We start from the raw sequence: 18,272 nt of genomic DNA, 5'->3' as shown, positions 1-18,272 counted from the left end.
TTAAACAGCATTGCTGAAGAATAGCAAGAATCATGCCACATGTTTCAAATTCACATCAAGTTCATGATTCATTTGCACATTTGCATACTCTCTTCATCTGAATTATCCCTGGCAGCTACTTAGGAGCTTAACTGTGTGTCCCGATGCCAGAAGTTGCTATCTGATGTATACAGGAATAATGGGTGAATGTGGACATTTGTAATCTGTCACATCAAATTCTGACCTATAACCTAATGATGTAAAGAGAAGTTACTGCTCCAAGTACCAGATTTCTGTGAGGACAAGCTGTTTAGAGTTGCTGACCATTACACACTTTGCTACTCTTTGAATATCTGCATGAACTATATATGCTGGCTACCAGTTTTAGAGCACACAGCAAGGCATGGCAAAACCCAGGGAGCTCTGGTTGTAATGTCCATCACCTGATGGGATCCTTTGCTCCCAGCTGTACCAGCTGTCAGAACTTTAGAACAGGATTTGAATATTTGTGGATGTCTCTGATATTCAAAAACATGTTGAAGCTGTTTTTTGAAGTGCTTTATTTTAAATTTAAACATCTAATATTGGAAAATACTTTCAATTACTAGGAAACACTTAGTAATTAAATTAAGTAAACTTGGTTTTTAACTTGCCTGAAGTTTGCTCCTCTCCATCAAAGCCACGCTTTGTAAAGAATAGAATTACTGAACTTTCAGGGGCTGCAACTGGTACATGTGTAACGTGGATTTCCTAGTATAAGACCATAAGACATGGGGGCAGAATTAGGTCATTCAGTCTACAATTCCATCATGCAGATTTATTATCCCTCTCAACCCCATCGGCAGGAGAAGAGAGAGCAGTGCGCCATGCATGCGCAGCCCTCCGGTGAAAAATGATATCGTATCCATTAAATAGGGGCCGTGGACAATTCTGATTTGATGGAGATGGATGTGAAAAGCACAGAGGAACATCTGGAGAAATTTCTGAAACGCTCGTTGGCTGCTGTGGCTACTGAGTGGTTGGGAATCTTTCGAAGGGTAGGCCTCAAAATTCCCAGCTTTGCCTGCTGTTGGCGACCGAGATTGAGGTTGAATCGTTCGGACAGAGATGGCGCTCAGTACTCGGTGTCGGAGAGCTGATTCGGAGGCTCGAAGTTTTCAGATGACTCAGAGACGGACTGTGGTCGGGCATGGCAGGGAGAGTTTTTCTTCCTTCTCCCGTCTGCGTGAGATCTGGGACATTTGAGAGACTTTGAACTTTTACTGTGCTCATGGACTTCTTCATCAGGTTATGGTATTGTTGCACTGTTGTAACTATATGTTACAATTATGTGGTTTTGTCAGTTTTTTCAGTCCTGGTCTGTCCTGTGTTTTGTGATATCACACCGGAGGAAATATTGTATCGATTCTTAATGCATGCATTACTAAATTACAATAAAAGAAGACTGCGTGTCTTCATCCTCCTGCCTTCTCCCCATAACAGTCGATACCCTGACTAATCAAGAAACTATCAAACACTGCCTTAACTATACCGAATGACTTGGGCTCCACAGCCATCTGTGGGAATGAATTTCACAGATTCACCACCACCTGGTGAAAGAAATTCCTCCTCATCTCTGTTCCAAATTGACGTCCTTCTATTCTGAGGCTGTGCCCTCTGGTCGAAGACTCCTCCACTATAGTAGATATTCTCCCCACATCTATTCCGTTCAGGTATTTCAAGAGTGATAGGTTTCAATGAGATCCTCCCACATTCTTCTAAACAGCAGTGAGTACAGGTTCAGTGCCATTGAATGCTCATACATTAACCATTTCATTCCCAGAATAATTGTGAACCTCCACTGGACCCTCTCCAATGCAGGTACATCTTTTCTTAGATAAGGAGCTCAAAACTGCTCACTACCGGCCAATGTCTTATAGAGCCTTAACAGTGTGTCCTTGCTTTTATATTCTAGTCCGCTTGAAATGAATGCTAACACTGCATTTGCTTTCCTTACTACCAACTCAATCTGCAAGTTTACCTTTCGGGAATCCTCCACAAGGACTCCCAAGTCCCTTTGCACCTCAGATTTTTGAAATTTTTCGCCTGTTTAGGAAATAGTCTGATCTTCAATTCCTTAAAATAAAATGCATGACCATACACTTCCCTACACTATATTCTGTCTGCCACTTTTTGCTCATTCTCCCAAATTGCCCATCCTTCTGCAGAATCCCTGCTTCCTCAACGATACCCACCCCTCCACCTATTTCCGTATCACATGTAAACTTAGCCATAAAGCCATCAATTCAATCACTCAAATCATTGAAAAGTGAAAAGAAAAAAGGAAAGGCACCTCACATCCAGAGTTTCTCCGATTAGCGGATGATTTCCCTCCACACCTCTCATACGTGGTTCCCCACTACGTCAGAGGCAAGTTACAGCAGTGGTTTACCATTGCCTTCTGCCGGGTGAGTTTCCAAAGAGATCACCAGCTCGTAACCCAGCACAGATGGAAAGCGTGCAGGGGAGCCGGCTGGATTCGAACTTGGGACCTCTTGTCCTGAAGTCCGGCACTAATGTCACTACGCCAAGTGGTCCCAAAACTGACCCCTATGGAGCAGCCAGCCAGAAAAGGCTCCCTTTATTCCTATTGTCTGTCTCCTGCCAGTCATCCAGTTTTCTATTCATGCTAGTATCTTTCCTGTAATACCATGGGCTATTAGCTTGTTAAGCAGTCTCATGTGTGGCACCTTGTTAAAGGCCTTCTGAAAATCCAAGTACACAACATCCACCAATTTTCTTTGTCTGTCCTGCTTGTTATTTCTTCAAAGACTTCCAACAGATTTGTCAGGCAAGATTTTCCCTTAAGGAATCAATGCTGACTTTGGCCTATTTTGTCACATGCCTCCAAGTACCCTGAAACCACATCCTTGATAATGGACTCCAAATCTTTGCAATCGCTGAACTAAGATTTGCTGGCCTATTTTTTTTTTCCTGTCTCTTTCCCATAAAGAGTGGAATGACATTTAAAATTTTCCAGTCCTCTGGAACGATTCCAGAATCGAGTGATTGTTGAAAGAACATTACTAATGCCTCTACGGTCTCTTCAGCCACCTCTTTCAGAACGCTGGGATGTAGTCCATCTGGTCCAGGTGACTTATTTACCTTTAGACCTTTCAGGTTCCCAAGAACCTTCTCCATATAATAGCAATTATACTAACTTATGCCCCTGACGCTCGACTTTCTAACATAGTGCTAGTGCCTTTCACAGTGAAGGCTGACACAAAGTATTTCTTGAGTTCTTCCACAATTTCTTTATCCCCATTACTACCTCTCCAGCGTCATTCATTCTCACCTCTCTTTTACTCTTTATATATCTGAAAAACTTTTGGTGTCCTTTGATTGGCTAGCTTACCTTCATATCTTGCTTTCATGTCTGGTGATAATTTGAAGAAAGGAGTCTAGCACTGAAATGTAGCTGGGAATCACTGTCGATTAGCTGAAGGTAAATTTAGGACTTTTGTGTTTGCGTGGGATTCCAGTGTTTGCAGACAGTAACACAAACGCTGGCAGGCCCAGTTTGTGTTGCTGCGATTCTCCAATCCAGGCAAGGATTTATCAATACCTTAGAAAGCAAAGATCACACAGCTCTAGTGAGTTATAGGGTAGCCAGGAAGGAGCTTAAGAATGGTATTTGGAGGGCTAGAAGAAGACATGAGAAGGCCTTGGTGAGTGGGATTAAGGAAAACCCCAAGATATTCTGCACATATTTGAAGTAAAGGAGGACGTCTCGAGTGAAGGTAGGACTGATCAGGGATAGACAAGGGAATGTGTGTCTGGTGTTAGAGGGGGAAGGATAGGTCCTTAATGAATATTTTGCTTCAGTGAGCGGGATCTTAATTGTGAGGACAGGCTGATATGCTGGAATATGTTGACATCAAGAAAGAGAATGTATTGGAGCTTTTGAAAACCATGAAGCTAGATAAATCCATGGGGCTAGGCAGAATATAACACCAAACAATTGGAGAGTGATAAATGTTATTCCTTTGTTCGAGGAAGGGAATAAGGATAATCCTGGGAATTGTAGGCTGGTGAGTCTTACTTCAGTGGTGGACAAATTATTGGAGAGGATTCTTTTTTTTTCTTTTTAAGTCTTTTTATTGAATAAGTATACAAAAAGGTAAGCCATATAGGCACTAATACACTGTTAGAATATAATAAAATTACAGAAGATATTAATACAAAAAATAATACAAACAATGTAATTTAAACATAACGTACCAAGGTAACATAATAGTATACTAATTTTTATATATATATCAATAGAGAAAAGGAAAAAAAACCCTCCAAAAAAAAAACCCACCGTGCAACTAACTAAAAGCAAAGCAAAGCAATGGGCTAACTTGAAACCAAACAGAGTTAAACTTAAAATCACGTCCTCAATCCCGACCTCCATTAAAAACAGTAAAAAAAAAACAAGAAGGGTACATATTACATTAAATGAAAATATTGAATAAAAGATCTCTAGGTCTGTTCAAATCTAAATGAGGAGTCATAAAGATTGCTTCTAATTTTCTCCAAATTCAAGCATAATATCGTCTGAGAAAACCAAAAAAAGGTAGTTGGAGCATTAAGCTCTTTCCAATGTTGTAAGATACATCTTTTCGCCATTAAAGTAAGAAATGCAATCATTCTACGGGCTGAAGGGGAAAACGGCTGAAGAGGATTCTTAAAAACAGGATTTATGAGCATTTGGAGAAACATCATCTGATTAGGGATAGTCAGCATGGCTTTGTGAGAGGCAGGTCGTTCTTCATGCGCCTGATTGAATTACTTGAGGAAGTGACAAACAAGTTGGAGGTAGAACAATGGTATGGTGTAATATAGATTTTAGTAAGGTGTTTGACAAGGTAGGCTTATTCAGAAAGTCAGGAGGCGTGGGATTCAGAATTGCCTTTCCCACAGAAGGTAAAGGGTGGTTGTAGATGGACCCTGTTCTGCCTTGTTTGGAGGTTGCAAACCAGCAGTGTTCTGTGTGGATCTGTTGTGAGACTCCTGCTCCTTGTGATTTTTATAGATGACCAGAATGAGGAAATGGAGGGATGGTTTAGGAAATTTGTAGATGGCATGATGGTTCGTGGTTTTGTAAATAGTGTAGAAGGTTGTTGTGATTGCAACATGACATTGACAGGATGCATAGCTGGGCTGAGAAGTGGCATTGAAACATAGAAATCTACAGTACATTACAGGCTGTTCTGCCCACAATGGTGTGCTGACTATGTAACCTACTCTAGAAAATGCCTAGAATTTCCTTACCACATAGCCCTCTATTTTTCTAAACTCCATGTACCTATCTTTGGTCTCTTAAAAGACCTTATTGCATCTGCCTCTACCGCCTTCCATGCACCCACAACTCTATGTGAAAAATTTACCTCTGATATCCCCCTTGTTCCTACTTCCAAGCTCCTTAAAACTATGCCTTCTTGTGTTAGCCATTTCAGCCCTGGAGGAAAAGCCTCTGACTATCCTCACGATCAATGCCTGTCATCATCCTGTATACCTCTATCAGGTCACCTCTCATCTTTCGTTGCTCCAAGGAGAAAAGGCCAAGTTCACTCAACCTATTCTCATAAGGCATGCTCTCCAATCCAGGCAACATCCTTGTAAATCTCCTCTGCACTCTCTCTATTGTATCCACATCCTTCCTGTAATGAGGTGACCAGAACTGAACACAGTACTCCAAGTGGAGTCTAACTGAGGTCTTGTAACATTATCTGTAACATTATCTCAGGGCTCTTGAACTCAATCCCATGGTTGATGAAGGCCAACACACCATACGCCTTCTTAACAATACTGTCAACCTGCGCAGCAGCTTTATGTCCTATAAGACATGGACCCCAGGGTCTCTCAGATCCTCCATACTGCCAAAAGTCTTACCATTAATATTCTATCTTCAAATTTAAACTACTGAAATTAACCACTTAACACTTACCTGGGTTGAACTCCATCTGCCACTACTCAGCCCAGTTCTGCATCCTATTGATGTCCTGCGTCACCTATGACAACCCTCCAGACGATCCACAACACCCCCAACTTTTGTGTCATCAGAAAACTTACTAACCCATCCTTCTGCATTCTCATCCAGGTCATTTATAAAACCCACAAAGAGGAGGTGTCCCAGAACACCAGTAGTCACTGCTCTACATGCAGAATACAAACTATTCACAACAATTCTTTGCCTTCTGTGGGCAAGCCAGTTCTGTATCCAGAAAGTAAGGTCTCATTGGATCCCATGCCTCCTTACTTTCTGAATGAGCCTCACATGGGGAACCTTATCAAATGCCTTACTAAAATCAATATACACTACATCCATTGCTCTGCCTCATCAATGTGTTTTGTTACATCGTCAAAGAATTCAATCAGGCTCATAAGGCATGATCTGCCCTTGACAAAGCCATGCTGGCTATCCTAATCAGATTATGTCTCTCCAAATGCTCATAAATCTTGCCACTCAGGATCTTCTCCAACAACTTGCCCACCACTGAAGTAAGACTCACTGGTCTATAATTTCGTGGGTAATCTCTACTCCATTTCTTGAACAAAGGAACAATATTTGCAACCTTCCAATCCTCTGGTACTTCTCCCATCCCTATTGATGATACAAAGATCATCGCCAGAGGCTCAGCAATCTCCTCCCTCGCTTTCCACAGTAGCCTGGATACAGTGCCATGCAAAAGTTTGGGCACCCTGGTCAAAATTTCTGCTACTGTGAATAGCTAAGCGATTTCCAAAAGGCATAAAGTTAAACATGACACATTTCTTTAATATTTTAAGCAAGGTTACTTTTTTAATTCCATCTTTTACAGTTTCAAAATAACAAAAAAGGAAAAAGGCCCGAAGTAAAAGTTCGGACACCCTGCATGGTCAGTACTTAGTAACACCCCCTTTAGCAAATATCACAGCTTGTAAACGCGTTCTGTAGCCGGCTAAGAGTCTTTCAATTCTTGTTTGGGGGATTTTCGCCCATTCTTCTAGTTCTGAGAGGTTCTTGGGCCATCTTGCAAGCATTGCTCTTTTGAGGTCTATCCACAGATTCTCGATGATGTTTAGGTCGGGGGACTGTGAGGGCCATGGCAAAACTTCAACTTGCGCCTCTTGAGGTAGTCCATTGTGGATTTTGAGGTGTGTTTAGGATCATTATCCTGTTGTAGAAGCCATCCTCTTTTCATCTTCAGCTTTTTTACAGATGGTGTGATGTTTGCTTCCAGAATTTGCTGGTATTTAATTGAATTCATTCTTCCCTCTACCAGTAAGTGTTCCCCGTGCCACTGGCTGCAACACAAGCCCAAAGCATGATCGATCCACCCCTATGTTTAACAGTTGGAGAGGTGTTCTTTTCATGAAATTCTGCACCCTTTTTTTTCCAAAAAATTCATGAATTTCTCACCACAAAATTCAGTGTCAGAAGTTTGCAAAGGAACGTCTAAACAAGTCTGATGCATTTTGGAAACAAGTCCTGTGGGCTGATGAAGTTAAAGTAGAACTTTTTGGCTGCAATGAGCAAAGGTATGTTTGGAGAAAAAAGGGTGCAGAATTTCATGAAAAGAACACCTCTTCCACTTATTTGGGTTAACTTTTAAAGAACAAAGACTAATAGCAAAAATTGCTGGGGTTCCCTTTGGTTATTTGGGACACTATGCCACTTAATTGGGGCAGGAGACTGTTGCCGAACGTGTCATTCGCGTGTATTTATGCCCATTAGACGTTACGCTGTGCTTAGAGTGTACAGTTTTAAACAGCACCATTTGCATGTGTCTTTGTTCAAAAAGCAGTGATTTTTGTCACTGATAGTTGTTGAGAAATAAGCAGTAAGACAATTCCGAATTGTTTCTCTCAGTGTGGTTTCGAGCATTCAGGCTTGGAGATGCCAGAAATGGCCGGGAGTGAAAATGAGAAGATTTTACTACTTCAGCAAGTTAGGAATGACAAAGAATTTGGAGGTATCATCAATGATCTTTAATGTTACAATTGAAATGAAGATTTGGAGGATGCAATGTATGAAGGCAGTCCATTACCCACACTAGGTGTTTGCGCTGAGTTTGCTCATTGCATACACTGGATGAATTTCTCTGTCAGTCACTATTGGGATCTAATATAATTTTGTAGTACTATTTGTAGTGTTCTAATTTGTTCTGTGTTTTATTTAAATACATAATTTGTTCCTCAGTTTCTTTTTTATATATTTTAAATACATTTAAATACATAATTTGTTCCTCAGTTTCTTTTTTATATGTTTTTAATTATTTCTATAACTATTTATTAAAGCTTGACTAATTAAGGCAGTCATTCATTTGAGCCAAAATATACTGGTCCTGATGTGTCCCAATTAACTGTATTCCGTAGTAACATTGTGTTATTTGAACAACACCCGTACTGCTTGTTTGCAAAATGGAGGGGATGTCTGGACTCAGGATATCTAAATAGCTTCTAATAGGAAATAAAATCGACATTTAGATGGGTAATGATACTTTAACCTTACTGTAATTAGCTTCCCATTCCCTGGGAACACTACAAGACCTCAATGTTGTGATTTTGTTTTTGCTTCAATGCTGCAACAGTTGCTGAGCAATTTCCACACTAATTCTGCAGTGGATGATTCATAGCCTTCTAGCAATATTAAACCTGATAACTCTATATAAGGTGGTGCTTGGCTTCCTATTATTTTCTTCTCTCTGCATAGTTAAAATTATAAATTGGATGATTACACCGTTGAAAAAAAATGTTGCTCCAGTTAATATTGATAGAAGACCATAAGGTATAGAGGCAAAATTAGGCCATTTGGCCCATCAAGTCTGCTCTATCATTTTGTCATAACTGATCCATCGTCCCCTCAGCTCCAATCTCCTGCCTTCCCCCTGTATCCCTTCATGCCCTGACCAAACATGAATCTATCAACCTCTGCCTTAAATATATCCAATGACTTGGTTATATCAGGTATATTCTAGTATGTGCATGATGCCCTCCACAGAATGTATTTCACTCAGACTCCAGTTATATACGTATTTATTATTTTATGGTTGTGTTGAAATTGATATGATACTCTGTATTTTTAGATATTTGCTTGATATTACTGACCTCATTTGACTTTTCACATCAATGTGATATTTCAAACCTCTTTTATTGGTTTAGTAACTAGAACACACAATACACATTTGTATGATTGTGCACAGCTGTTAGTTCAATTTAGTGTTTGAATCACAGAATCAATGTATCCAGAGTCTCATTTTTAGTGTGTGTATAAAACAAGGACCAAAGGTTAGGGTTTTCTGGGAGTACACATCAGAAACATCTTCACTAATCAATAATCTATTGCATCTCCTTGAGGCTAATTGCAGGATTACCACTGATTTGTCCACAGGGCAAAGGGTCCTCTGTTTGTTGATGAAGCAGAAAGATGTGTTTTTGAGAGCTGTGAAAAGTTCACCGAGGAAGATTCTATCAAATTGCTCAAGCAACTGGCACAGACTGATGTCGGTGTGGTTTATCAAATGGGTGAGTGTGGGGAATGCAATGTCCAATGAGCTTTCATTTAATTAAATTTATTTGCTTAATAACCTTCCTGTAATATTGGTTATTTCTTCTGAAACAGAATTAAGAAATTATTTGTCAGACTGCATTTTTTGTGCTTTATGTTCATCCCTCCTAAGGGTCTTTACGAATTTTTTTCCCCTTTTCTATGAGTTTGCTGCCTGGCTACTTTATATCTGCCTTCAGCTTCCAAGAGAAAAATACTCTGTGTTGCTGCTTTTCATCTGTTTAACCTGCATTGTTCCTTCACTGTACATGATTCTCTTAGTTTCTTTTGTTTTCCCTTTTTTCTACCACTCTGTCAGTTATTATGCATTGCCTTTTTAGTAGTTAGACCTTAAACTTTTTCCAGAAGTTGGCCAGCTTTTCAAGTTCAAAATGAAAAGTTCCCCCAAATGAATGTAGTCTTTCACCTTACCAGGTCCTATCTGTCTTGTCATCCAAAGCATTGTTTTTCAGACCGCTTAGTTGTCTCTGGAAGATATTTTTTCCAAGTGGATTCTCCCTTTGCCCATTTTGATTGTTCTAAGTCAAAATGGCCCATATCTTCAGTGTAGCATCAAAAAAAAATGGCAGTCAGTGCAGACTTCTGAGTGAACTGACCGCTAGGATTCTGTGACAAGTTATGTTTTTCTGCCTGTTGTGTGTGCCATTTCCAACTTGACATTAACCCAACAGACAAATGGAATATCATCCTTTTAAATTGAGACCCCTCATTTTATGAATTTTTAAATGTTTAAGTGAATGCAATATTTAAGAAATTATCAGCTTTCTTTGAGGATGCTCTTTTAATTTTTTTTCAAACTTTACAATATTCTGATCATGTAATTTGCTGCATTAGTAGCTGTGTTACTCACAATTATATTATTCTATATCCAGATAAAATGGAACTGATGAATTTCCAGGAGGATGTAAAAGGTAATAAAACAGAAATCTCCAATGCTAATTGAACAGTAATTTACATCATCTAAACATTACACATTAATGTTGTCATTAAATAATAATATACAATGTAAGTTTGAGAACATTGATTTCAGAATAATGTCAACTTATTACCACATTCTTTTTTGAAATGTTGGCACCACCATTCATTGAACTGGGGACAGTTTTGTAAACTAGCCCTCTCTGGCTAGTTAAGGTGGCAAATGTGTGATGCATTTGGATGTGCTCCCTATTCCTGCCCACCTTTAGGCTCTGTGTCCATTGACAAAGCTGGCATTTAGACGCTGACAGTGTCTCACCTCCAGGCGGCATTTCGCCATGCAGTTTGTCTTACTGAGCTGAAGGCCTCTAACGGGCAGGTCCTTTCAGAAGCAGGAGAAATAATTGATTGGTAACTTGTGTGTACAAATTATTTTTAGTTTTAACCTACTGAGATCATAAGTGCGCTAATATGGGATGCCAAAAAAATGGCTAAGAAGTCTATTTATGCTAGTAGATTTGTAGTAAAGTACTGCACAGCAACAGGCACTTTGACCCATCTAGTCCTGCTGAACCATTTAAACTGCCTTCTCCCATTGACCTGCACCAGGACCATAGCCCTCCATACCGCGCCCAAACATGTACCTATCCAAACTTCTCTGAAATATTGAAATTGATCTTGCAAGCACCACTCGCGCTGGCAACTCGTTCCACACTTTCACGACCCTCTGAGTGAAGAAGTTTCCCCTCGTTCCCCTTAAACATTTCATCTTTCATTCTAAACCCATGACCTCGAGTTGTTGTCCCACCCAATCTCAATGGAAAAAGCTGACTTGTCTTTACCCTATCTATACTCCTCATAATTTTGTATCCCTTTCTCAAATCCTCAACCTTCTACTTTCTAGGATGCAAAGTCCTAACTATTTTTCCTATAAATCAGGCCCTGAAGTCCTGGCAACATCCTTGTAAATTTTCTCTGCACTCTCTTAGTCTTATTTACATCTTTCCTGTAAGTAGGGGACCAAAACTGCACACAGTACTCTAAATTAGGTCTCACCAGTGACTTGTACAATTTCAAAACAACTTCCCAACTCCTGTATTCAATACTTTGATATTTGTAGACCAATTTGAAGCTTTCTTTATGACCCAATTTGCCTGCGAAGCGGCTTTCAAGGAATTATGGATCTGTATTCTCAGATCCCTCTGTTCTACAATTTTAGTGTCATCTGCAAATTTGCTGACCCACAGTTTACCACAGTGTCATCCAGACTGTTGATATAGATGACAGACCCAGCACCGATCGCAGGTAGCACTCCACTAGTCACAGACTCCCAATCAGATAGGCAACTATTCAGCAGTGTTCATCTTCCCATCAATTCCGACCAGAGTTCTGGTCCCTGCTGCTGAAATGCACAATATGACCTCTACCGTAGTTAACAGTAGATTATAGTATTACTTGACTGATGTGCAACATTAGGTTTACACCACATATACCATTAAGGAGAAAGCATATCTTTGCCCATAAAGACTTTGCAAAGTGTCACTTAGTAGATACTGTAATGATGTTGAAGAAGGCCTTGTGGTTGAATGAGAATGAAGTGGAACTTTTAGGTCTGAACAGTAAACAGTATGTGTAGGGTAAATGTAATGCTGTGCATCAGCCAGGTAACACCATCCCTACTGTAAAGTATGGTGGAGGTAGCATCATACTATAGCAATGCTTTTCAGCAGCCTGGACTAGAAATCAGGTCAGGATTGATGGGAAGATGAATGCTGCTAAATACAGACAGATCCTGGGTTAAAAACCTGCTGGCCTCTGCCAGAAAGCTTAAACTGGGGAGGACATTTCTTTCAGCAGGACAGCGACCCAAAGCACAGTGCCAGAGCAACTATGGGGTGGCTTCAGGTGAAGGAAATTGATGTCCTTGAGTGGCCCAGTCAGAGTCTTGACCTTAACCCCATTGAACATCTCTGGCAAGACATCAGGATGCTGTCCACTGCTGTTTCCTCACTAACCTGGCACAGCTTGAGCAATTTTGCAAGGAGAAATGGGCACATCTTGCTCTTACATCTTACATTGTGCAAAGCTAATAGGGACTTGGACAAATAAAGACTACTGGCTGTAATAGTAGCAAGAGGTGGTTCAACTAAGTACTGAGCAAAGGGGGATGAATACTTTTGAACTGCTGACATTTCAGTTTTTGACTTTTTAGTTTGTCATGCTTTACAATTTTCCCTGTTGTCTGGGCTCTGCTGTGAAAAAAGGAGCATGTGATTCACAAATAATAATTCTTAACTAAATTGATCAAAATCCATAGTTGTGTAGTACTCATTTATGTCAACAAAGGGTTGGGGCTGAATACTTTTTCAAGGCACTGTACTCCTCAAGTACCTCAATTGTTCCTACTTGCCTATACCTGTTGTGCACTTTTTTAAAAAAAAACTAGGGTCTCAATATCTCTTGAATACCAAGGTTCCCTAAACCTGTTATCCTTGCCTTTTATTCTGACAGGGATATACAAACTCTACTCTCAAGATTTCACTTTAGAAGGCCTCCCACTTACCAAGTATACCTTCGCCAGAAAACAATCTGCCAGATCCTTTCTGATACCATCAAAAAGGGCCTTCTGCAATGTAGAATCACAACCTTAGGAGTAGACCATAAAACCATAAGACATGGGAGCAGAATTAGGCCATCTGGCCCATTGAGTCTGCTCTGCCATTCAATCATGGCTGATTTTTTAAAAAATCTCCTCCTCCACCCCAGTTCTCCCCGTAACCTTTGATGCCATGCACCCAATGACCTGGCTCCACAGCTGCATGTGGCAACAAATTCCACAAATTCACCACACTTTGGCTAAAGAAATTTCTCCACATCTCTGTTTTGAAAGAGCACCCCTCTATCCTGAGGCTGTGTCCTCTTGTCCTAGACTCTCCCACCATGATAAACACATCTATTTCCACATCTACTCTGTCTAGGCCTTTCAACGTTCGAAAGGTTTCGATGAAATCCCCCCTCATCCTTCTGAATTCCAGTGAGTATGGGGCCAGAGCCATCAAATGTTCCTCATATGATAACCCTTTCATTCCCGGATCACCCTTGTGAACCTCCTCTGGACCCTCTCCAATACCAGCACATCTTTTCTAAGATGAGGGGCCCAAAACTGTTCACAATACTCAAAGGGAGGCCTCACCAGTGCCTTATAAAGCCTCAGCATCACATCTTTGCGCTTGTATTCTAGACCCCTTGAAATGAATGCTAACATGGCATTTGCCTTCCTCACCACCGACTCAACCTGCATGTTAACCTTCAGGGCATTCTGCACAAAGGCTCCCAAGTCCCTCTGCATCTCAGATTCCTGGATTTTCTCTCCATTTAGAAAGAAGTCTGCACATTTATTTCTACTACCAAAGTGCATGACTATGGCATTTTCCAACATTGTATTTCATTTGCCACTTTCTGGCCCACTCTCCTAATCTGCCTAAGTCCTTCTGCATCCTATCTGTTTCCTCAACACTACCCCCCCCCCACCAATCTTTGTATCATTTGCAAACTTGACAACAAAGCCATCTATTCCATCATCTAAATGATTGATATACAGCATAAAAAGAGATGGTCCCAACACCGACCCCTTCGGAACACCACTAGTCACTGGCAGCCAACCAGAAAAGGATTAGACTATCCTTTTCCATAATTATTTTGAAACTAATGCATTATGATCATCAGATGCAAAGTGTTCCCCTACACAAACTTCTGCCACCTACCATGTTTCATTCCCTAATAGGAGATCTAGTATCTAGTTGGGACTTCTATTTACTAATTAGGAAACTTTCCTGAACATACTTGACAAACTCTTTCTCACTTAGCCCTTTGCCAGTATGGGAGTTCCATTCAATATGTGTGTGGAAAGTTAAAATGACCTACTATCACAACCTTGTGTTTCTTGCAACTATTTGTGATCCTTCTACAAATTTGCTCCTCTAAATCCTGCGGATTGTTGGGTGATCTGATGTATAATCCCATTAATGTGGTCATACATATCTTATTTCCCAGTTCTACATATAAAGCCACATTAGATAAGCTCTCCAGTCTGTCCTGTCTGAACACTGACATGACATTTTCCCTAAGGTAATGTCACCTCGCTCCCATTAATCCCTCCCACTGTATCATGTCGAAAACAATGGAACCCTGGAACATTGAGCTGCCAGTCCTGCCCCTCCTGCAACCAAGTCTCACCAATGGCTACAATATCATAACTCCATGAGTTGACCCATGCCCTGAGTTCATCTGCCTTCTCTACAGTCCTGTTGCATTGAAATATACACAGCTCAGAACATCAGCCACACCATGTTCAACCCTTTGATCCCTGACTTTGTATGTAGGCTTAACAACATCTTTCTCCACAACCATCCACTATATGTTCTGGCGTTCTACATTCCATCAATAATCAGCATATAAAAATATAAGTAACTCTAAGTTCTACTTATAATTGCAGGTGCTTTGCTTTGCAGGGATACAACTGTTCAATCGAGTGACAAACTGCGGGCTTGAGGCCCTAAAGTCCAAGTGTAAAAGTACTTGTAAAACGTGGTTCGATAAGGAGATTCGAGGCTTGATGTCATGGGCTGGCATGTAACTATGAGAGTGAACTTGCAGGAAATTATCTTCCCAAATGTTTTCTCTGGGTGATAGAACCCAAGGATTGGTGAAGAGTGATGTAAGCATTTTGTAAACAACAGTCAGACGGAACAAAGGAGAATCCTGAGGATGATGGATGAATGCTTTCGGAGCAATTTCTTTTCCACTGGGTAGTGCTGACTACTGGACTGTTGTCAGAGCTGTACACAGCTCGGCAGATTTCATTGCACTCCTCACTTGCCCATTTTGTAGATGGTGGAAAGTCTTAATGTCACTCAAGGCAGGATAATCAGCCTCCAACCTCCTTTGTACTTGTGGTATTTCAGTGCTTGACCAGGTGAAATTTCTTGTCAATTGCTGGTGTAGAATTACGCTATTGTATTGCCATTGAATACGTTCCGTCTGCTGGAAATACTGTTTGCCTGACAGTTGTTAAGCCTCAGTGGGTCTTCCTGCATGCAGGGAAAGGCAGCGCATCATCTGATGAGTTGCAAATGGAAATAGTGAAATTGGAAAGTGTATCGCTGGCCAATAGTCCGGAGTCGCAATTGTTAGTCCAGTATCAGCATGTTGTGCTGTAGAGCTTATTATAATGTGTAAATTATTTCAATTCTGATTACATGAAGCTCTTGTATAATGTGTATTTTAGAAATATAAAAATTTGTAAGGTCATTGTAATGTGGAAATTTGGTAAAGTATTTACCTCTTTCAATATTTTTATTAGTTTCTGCATAGAAGAATGCAGAGTACAAGAAGATATATATTATTAATCAAAAGAAAAAAATAAAATAGTACCAAATACATTGTATTAAAAATACAGTTACAGTCACAAAACCCTGTATTCATATAAATGAAATTAAATCATAATATTGAAATATAATAATTTTGTTATACAGAAAAAAAAATCTAAACCCACTACCAAAGTCAGAGCTGTTCGGAAAAGCAAGAAAAAAGGGGGAAAACCCTTATCATATAATAAAATATATTATTAACCACCACCTGTACTGTTACAACAAATCAAAGGTTTTGAAAATAACTCAAAAAAGGATCCCCACAATGTATAAAAGTCTTGGGTAGATTCAAAAACTGAATGATAGATCTTCTCTAAATTTTCGCATGACATAACATCACGTAACCATTGAGCGTGAGTAGGCAGAACAGCATCCTTCCATTTAAGCAAGAGCTATAAGCGAAATAAAAGCCAAAATATGCAAATCAGGTGTCTCTAAAATAAAGTCTTTTTCTCCAACAATACCAAATAATGCGGTCAAAGGGTTAGGCTTAAAATTTACCTTGAAAAGTACCGAGATAGTTTGAAGTACTTCCTTCCAGTATCTTTCAAGGCTCGGACATGTCCAAAACATGTGAATTAATGAAGCTTCTCCATTATTACATCTATCACAGAAAGGAGATGTATCCAAATAAAAACGAGATAGCTTATCTTTAGACATGTGAGCCCTATGAGCCACTTTAAATTGTCAGAGGGAATGGTGGGCACATAACGATGAAGTGTTCACCAATTAAAAAATTTCATTCCAAGTTTCGTCAGAGATTGATGTCTGTAAATCTTGTTCCCAAAGATTTTTAATTTTGTCTATAGGAGCATTTCTCATTCCTAGCAACATACCATAAATATTGGATATTGATCCTTTATAAAAAGGTTTCAAATTAAAAATTACATCTAATAAGTCCTTATCGGAACTTATAGGAAATGTATATAATTGAGAACGCAGAACGCCTCTAATTTGTAAATAATGAAAACAGTGAGTTTTGGGTAAACTATATTTAGCTGACATTTGCTCAAACGAAAGAAGACTTCCTCCAACAAACAAATCCTGGAAGCATTTAATACCCAATCTATCCCATTCTTTAAAAACTGAATCGGTCATGGAAGGTTTAAAAAAATAGAACAAATGAGACTAGACAAAGAAAATCTCAATAGACCAAAGAATTTCCTAAATTGTACCCAGATCCTCAAAGTATGTTTAACTACCAAATTTTCAGTTAGTTTACTAAAGGAGTGAGGATCGGAGAAGAGAAATAATAGAAAATTTATTAACAGAGTTGGCTTCTAAAGAAACCCGTATCGGACAGTCCTCACGGTTAATAAATTATGTCCAAAACGTAAGATTTCGTATATTGACTGTCCAATAATAAAACCTAAAATTTGGTAAAACTAAACTTCCATTCTTAGATTTTTGAAGATGAACTTTATTTAGTCAAGAATGTTTGTTTTTCCATAGATAAGAAGATATAATAGAATCGAGAGAATCAAAAAAAGATTTAGGAATAAAAATGGGTAATGCCTGAAAAAGGTATATAAATTTAGGTAAAATGTTCATTTTAATAGAGTTGATTCAGCCAATCAAGGATAACGAAAAACGCGACCAGTTTGAAAGTGTCCTTTTTACAAAATTCAGTAAGGTAAGGAAATTTTCATTAAATAGGTATTTATAATTCTTGGTAATTGTTACACCCAAACAGGCAAGTTGATTTCTTACAATTTTTAAAGGAAAGTTAGTATTAATTGATAACAAATTATTCAGAGGAAAAAGTTCACTCTTATGTAAATTCAGTTTGTCTCTAGAACACTGGCTAAAACAAGAAAGTAGAGAAAGCACAGGAGGTAGTGAAGTCTCGGTATTAAAAATAAAAAGTAATAGGTCATCAGCATAAAGTGAAACTTTATGAACAGTCCCTCTCCTTAGAATACCAGTAATATCATTAGATTCTCAAAAAGCAATGGCTAAGGGTTCTAAAGCCAAATCAAAGAGCAAAGGGCTCAGGAGACAACCTTGTCTAGTTCCACGTTGAAATTTAGAAGGTTTGGAATACTGAAAATTAGTAAGGGCCCTAGCGGAAGGAAATAGATAAAGTAATTTAATCTATTGAATATAATCAGGCCAAAAATTAAATTTTTCTAAAGTCACACAGACTGAAGGTGTAGGGTAGAAGGAAGAAAAAGATAACAAAGTTGTGTGCTCCATTAGGAACAAACAGAGGGTAAGAGGTGGAGAGTTTCTTAAATGCATCTATTTTAATGCTAGGAGCATTGTAAGAAAAGTGGATGAGCTTAGAGCATGGGTTGATACCTGGAAATATGATGTTGTAGCTATTAGTGAAACATGGTTGCAGGAGGGGTGTGATTGACAACTAAGTATTCCTG

General features: G+C 39.4%; 1 protein-coding gene across 4 annotated transcripts in view; it reads left to right on the top strand.

The window, feature by feature from the left end:
- LOC134345521 (SH3 domain and tetratricopeptide repeat-containing protein 1) overlaps positions 1 to 18,272 on the top strand; it is a 129,401-nt gene that overhangs the window by 56,908 nt on the left and 54,221 nt on the right. For all 4 annotated transcript variants that reach the window (XM_063046297.1, XM_063046299.1, XM_063046298.1 and 1 more), the window contains 2 exons: positions 9,377 to 9,510; positions 10,426 to 10,464. In XM_063046297.1, the coding sequence (XP_062902367.1) occupies positions 9,377 to 9,510; positions 10,426 to 10,464 (173 nt within the window). The remainder of the gene's footprint in view (positions 1 to 9,376; positions 9,511 to 10,425; positions 10,465 to 18,272) is intronic.

The sequence above is a fragment of the Mobula hypostoma genome, chromosome 4 (genome assembly GCF_963921235.1).
Source record: "Mobula hypostoma chromosome 4, sMobHyp1.1, whole genome shotgun sequence".
Taxonomy (NCBI): Eukaryota; Metazoa; Chordata; class Chondrichthyes; order Myliobatiformes; family Myliobatidae; genus Mobula; species Mobula hypostoma.
This window is presented reverse-complemented; position numbering and strand designations above follow the sequence as displayed.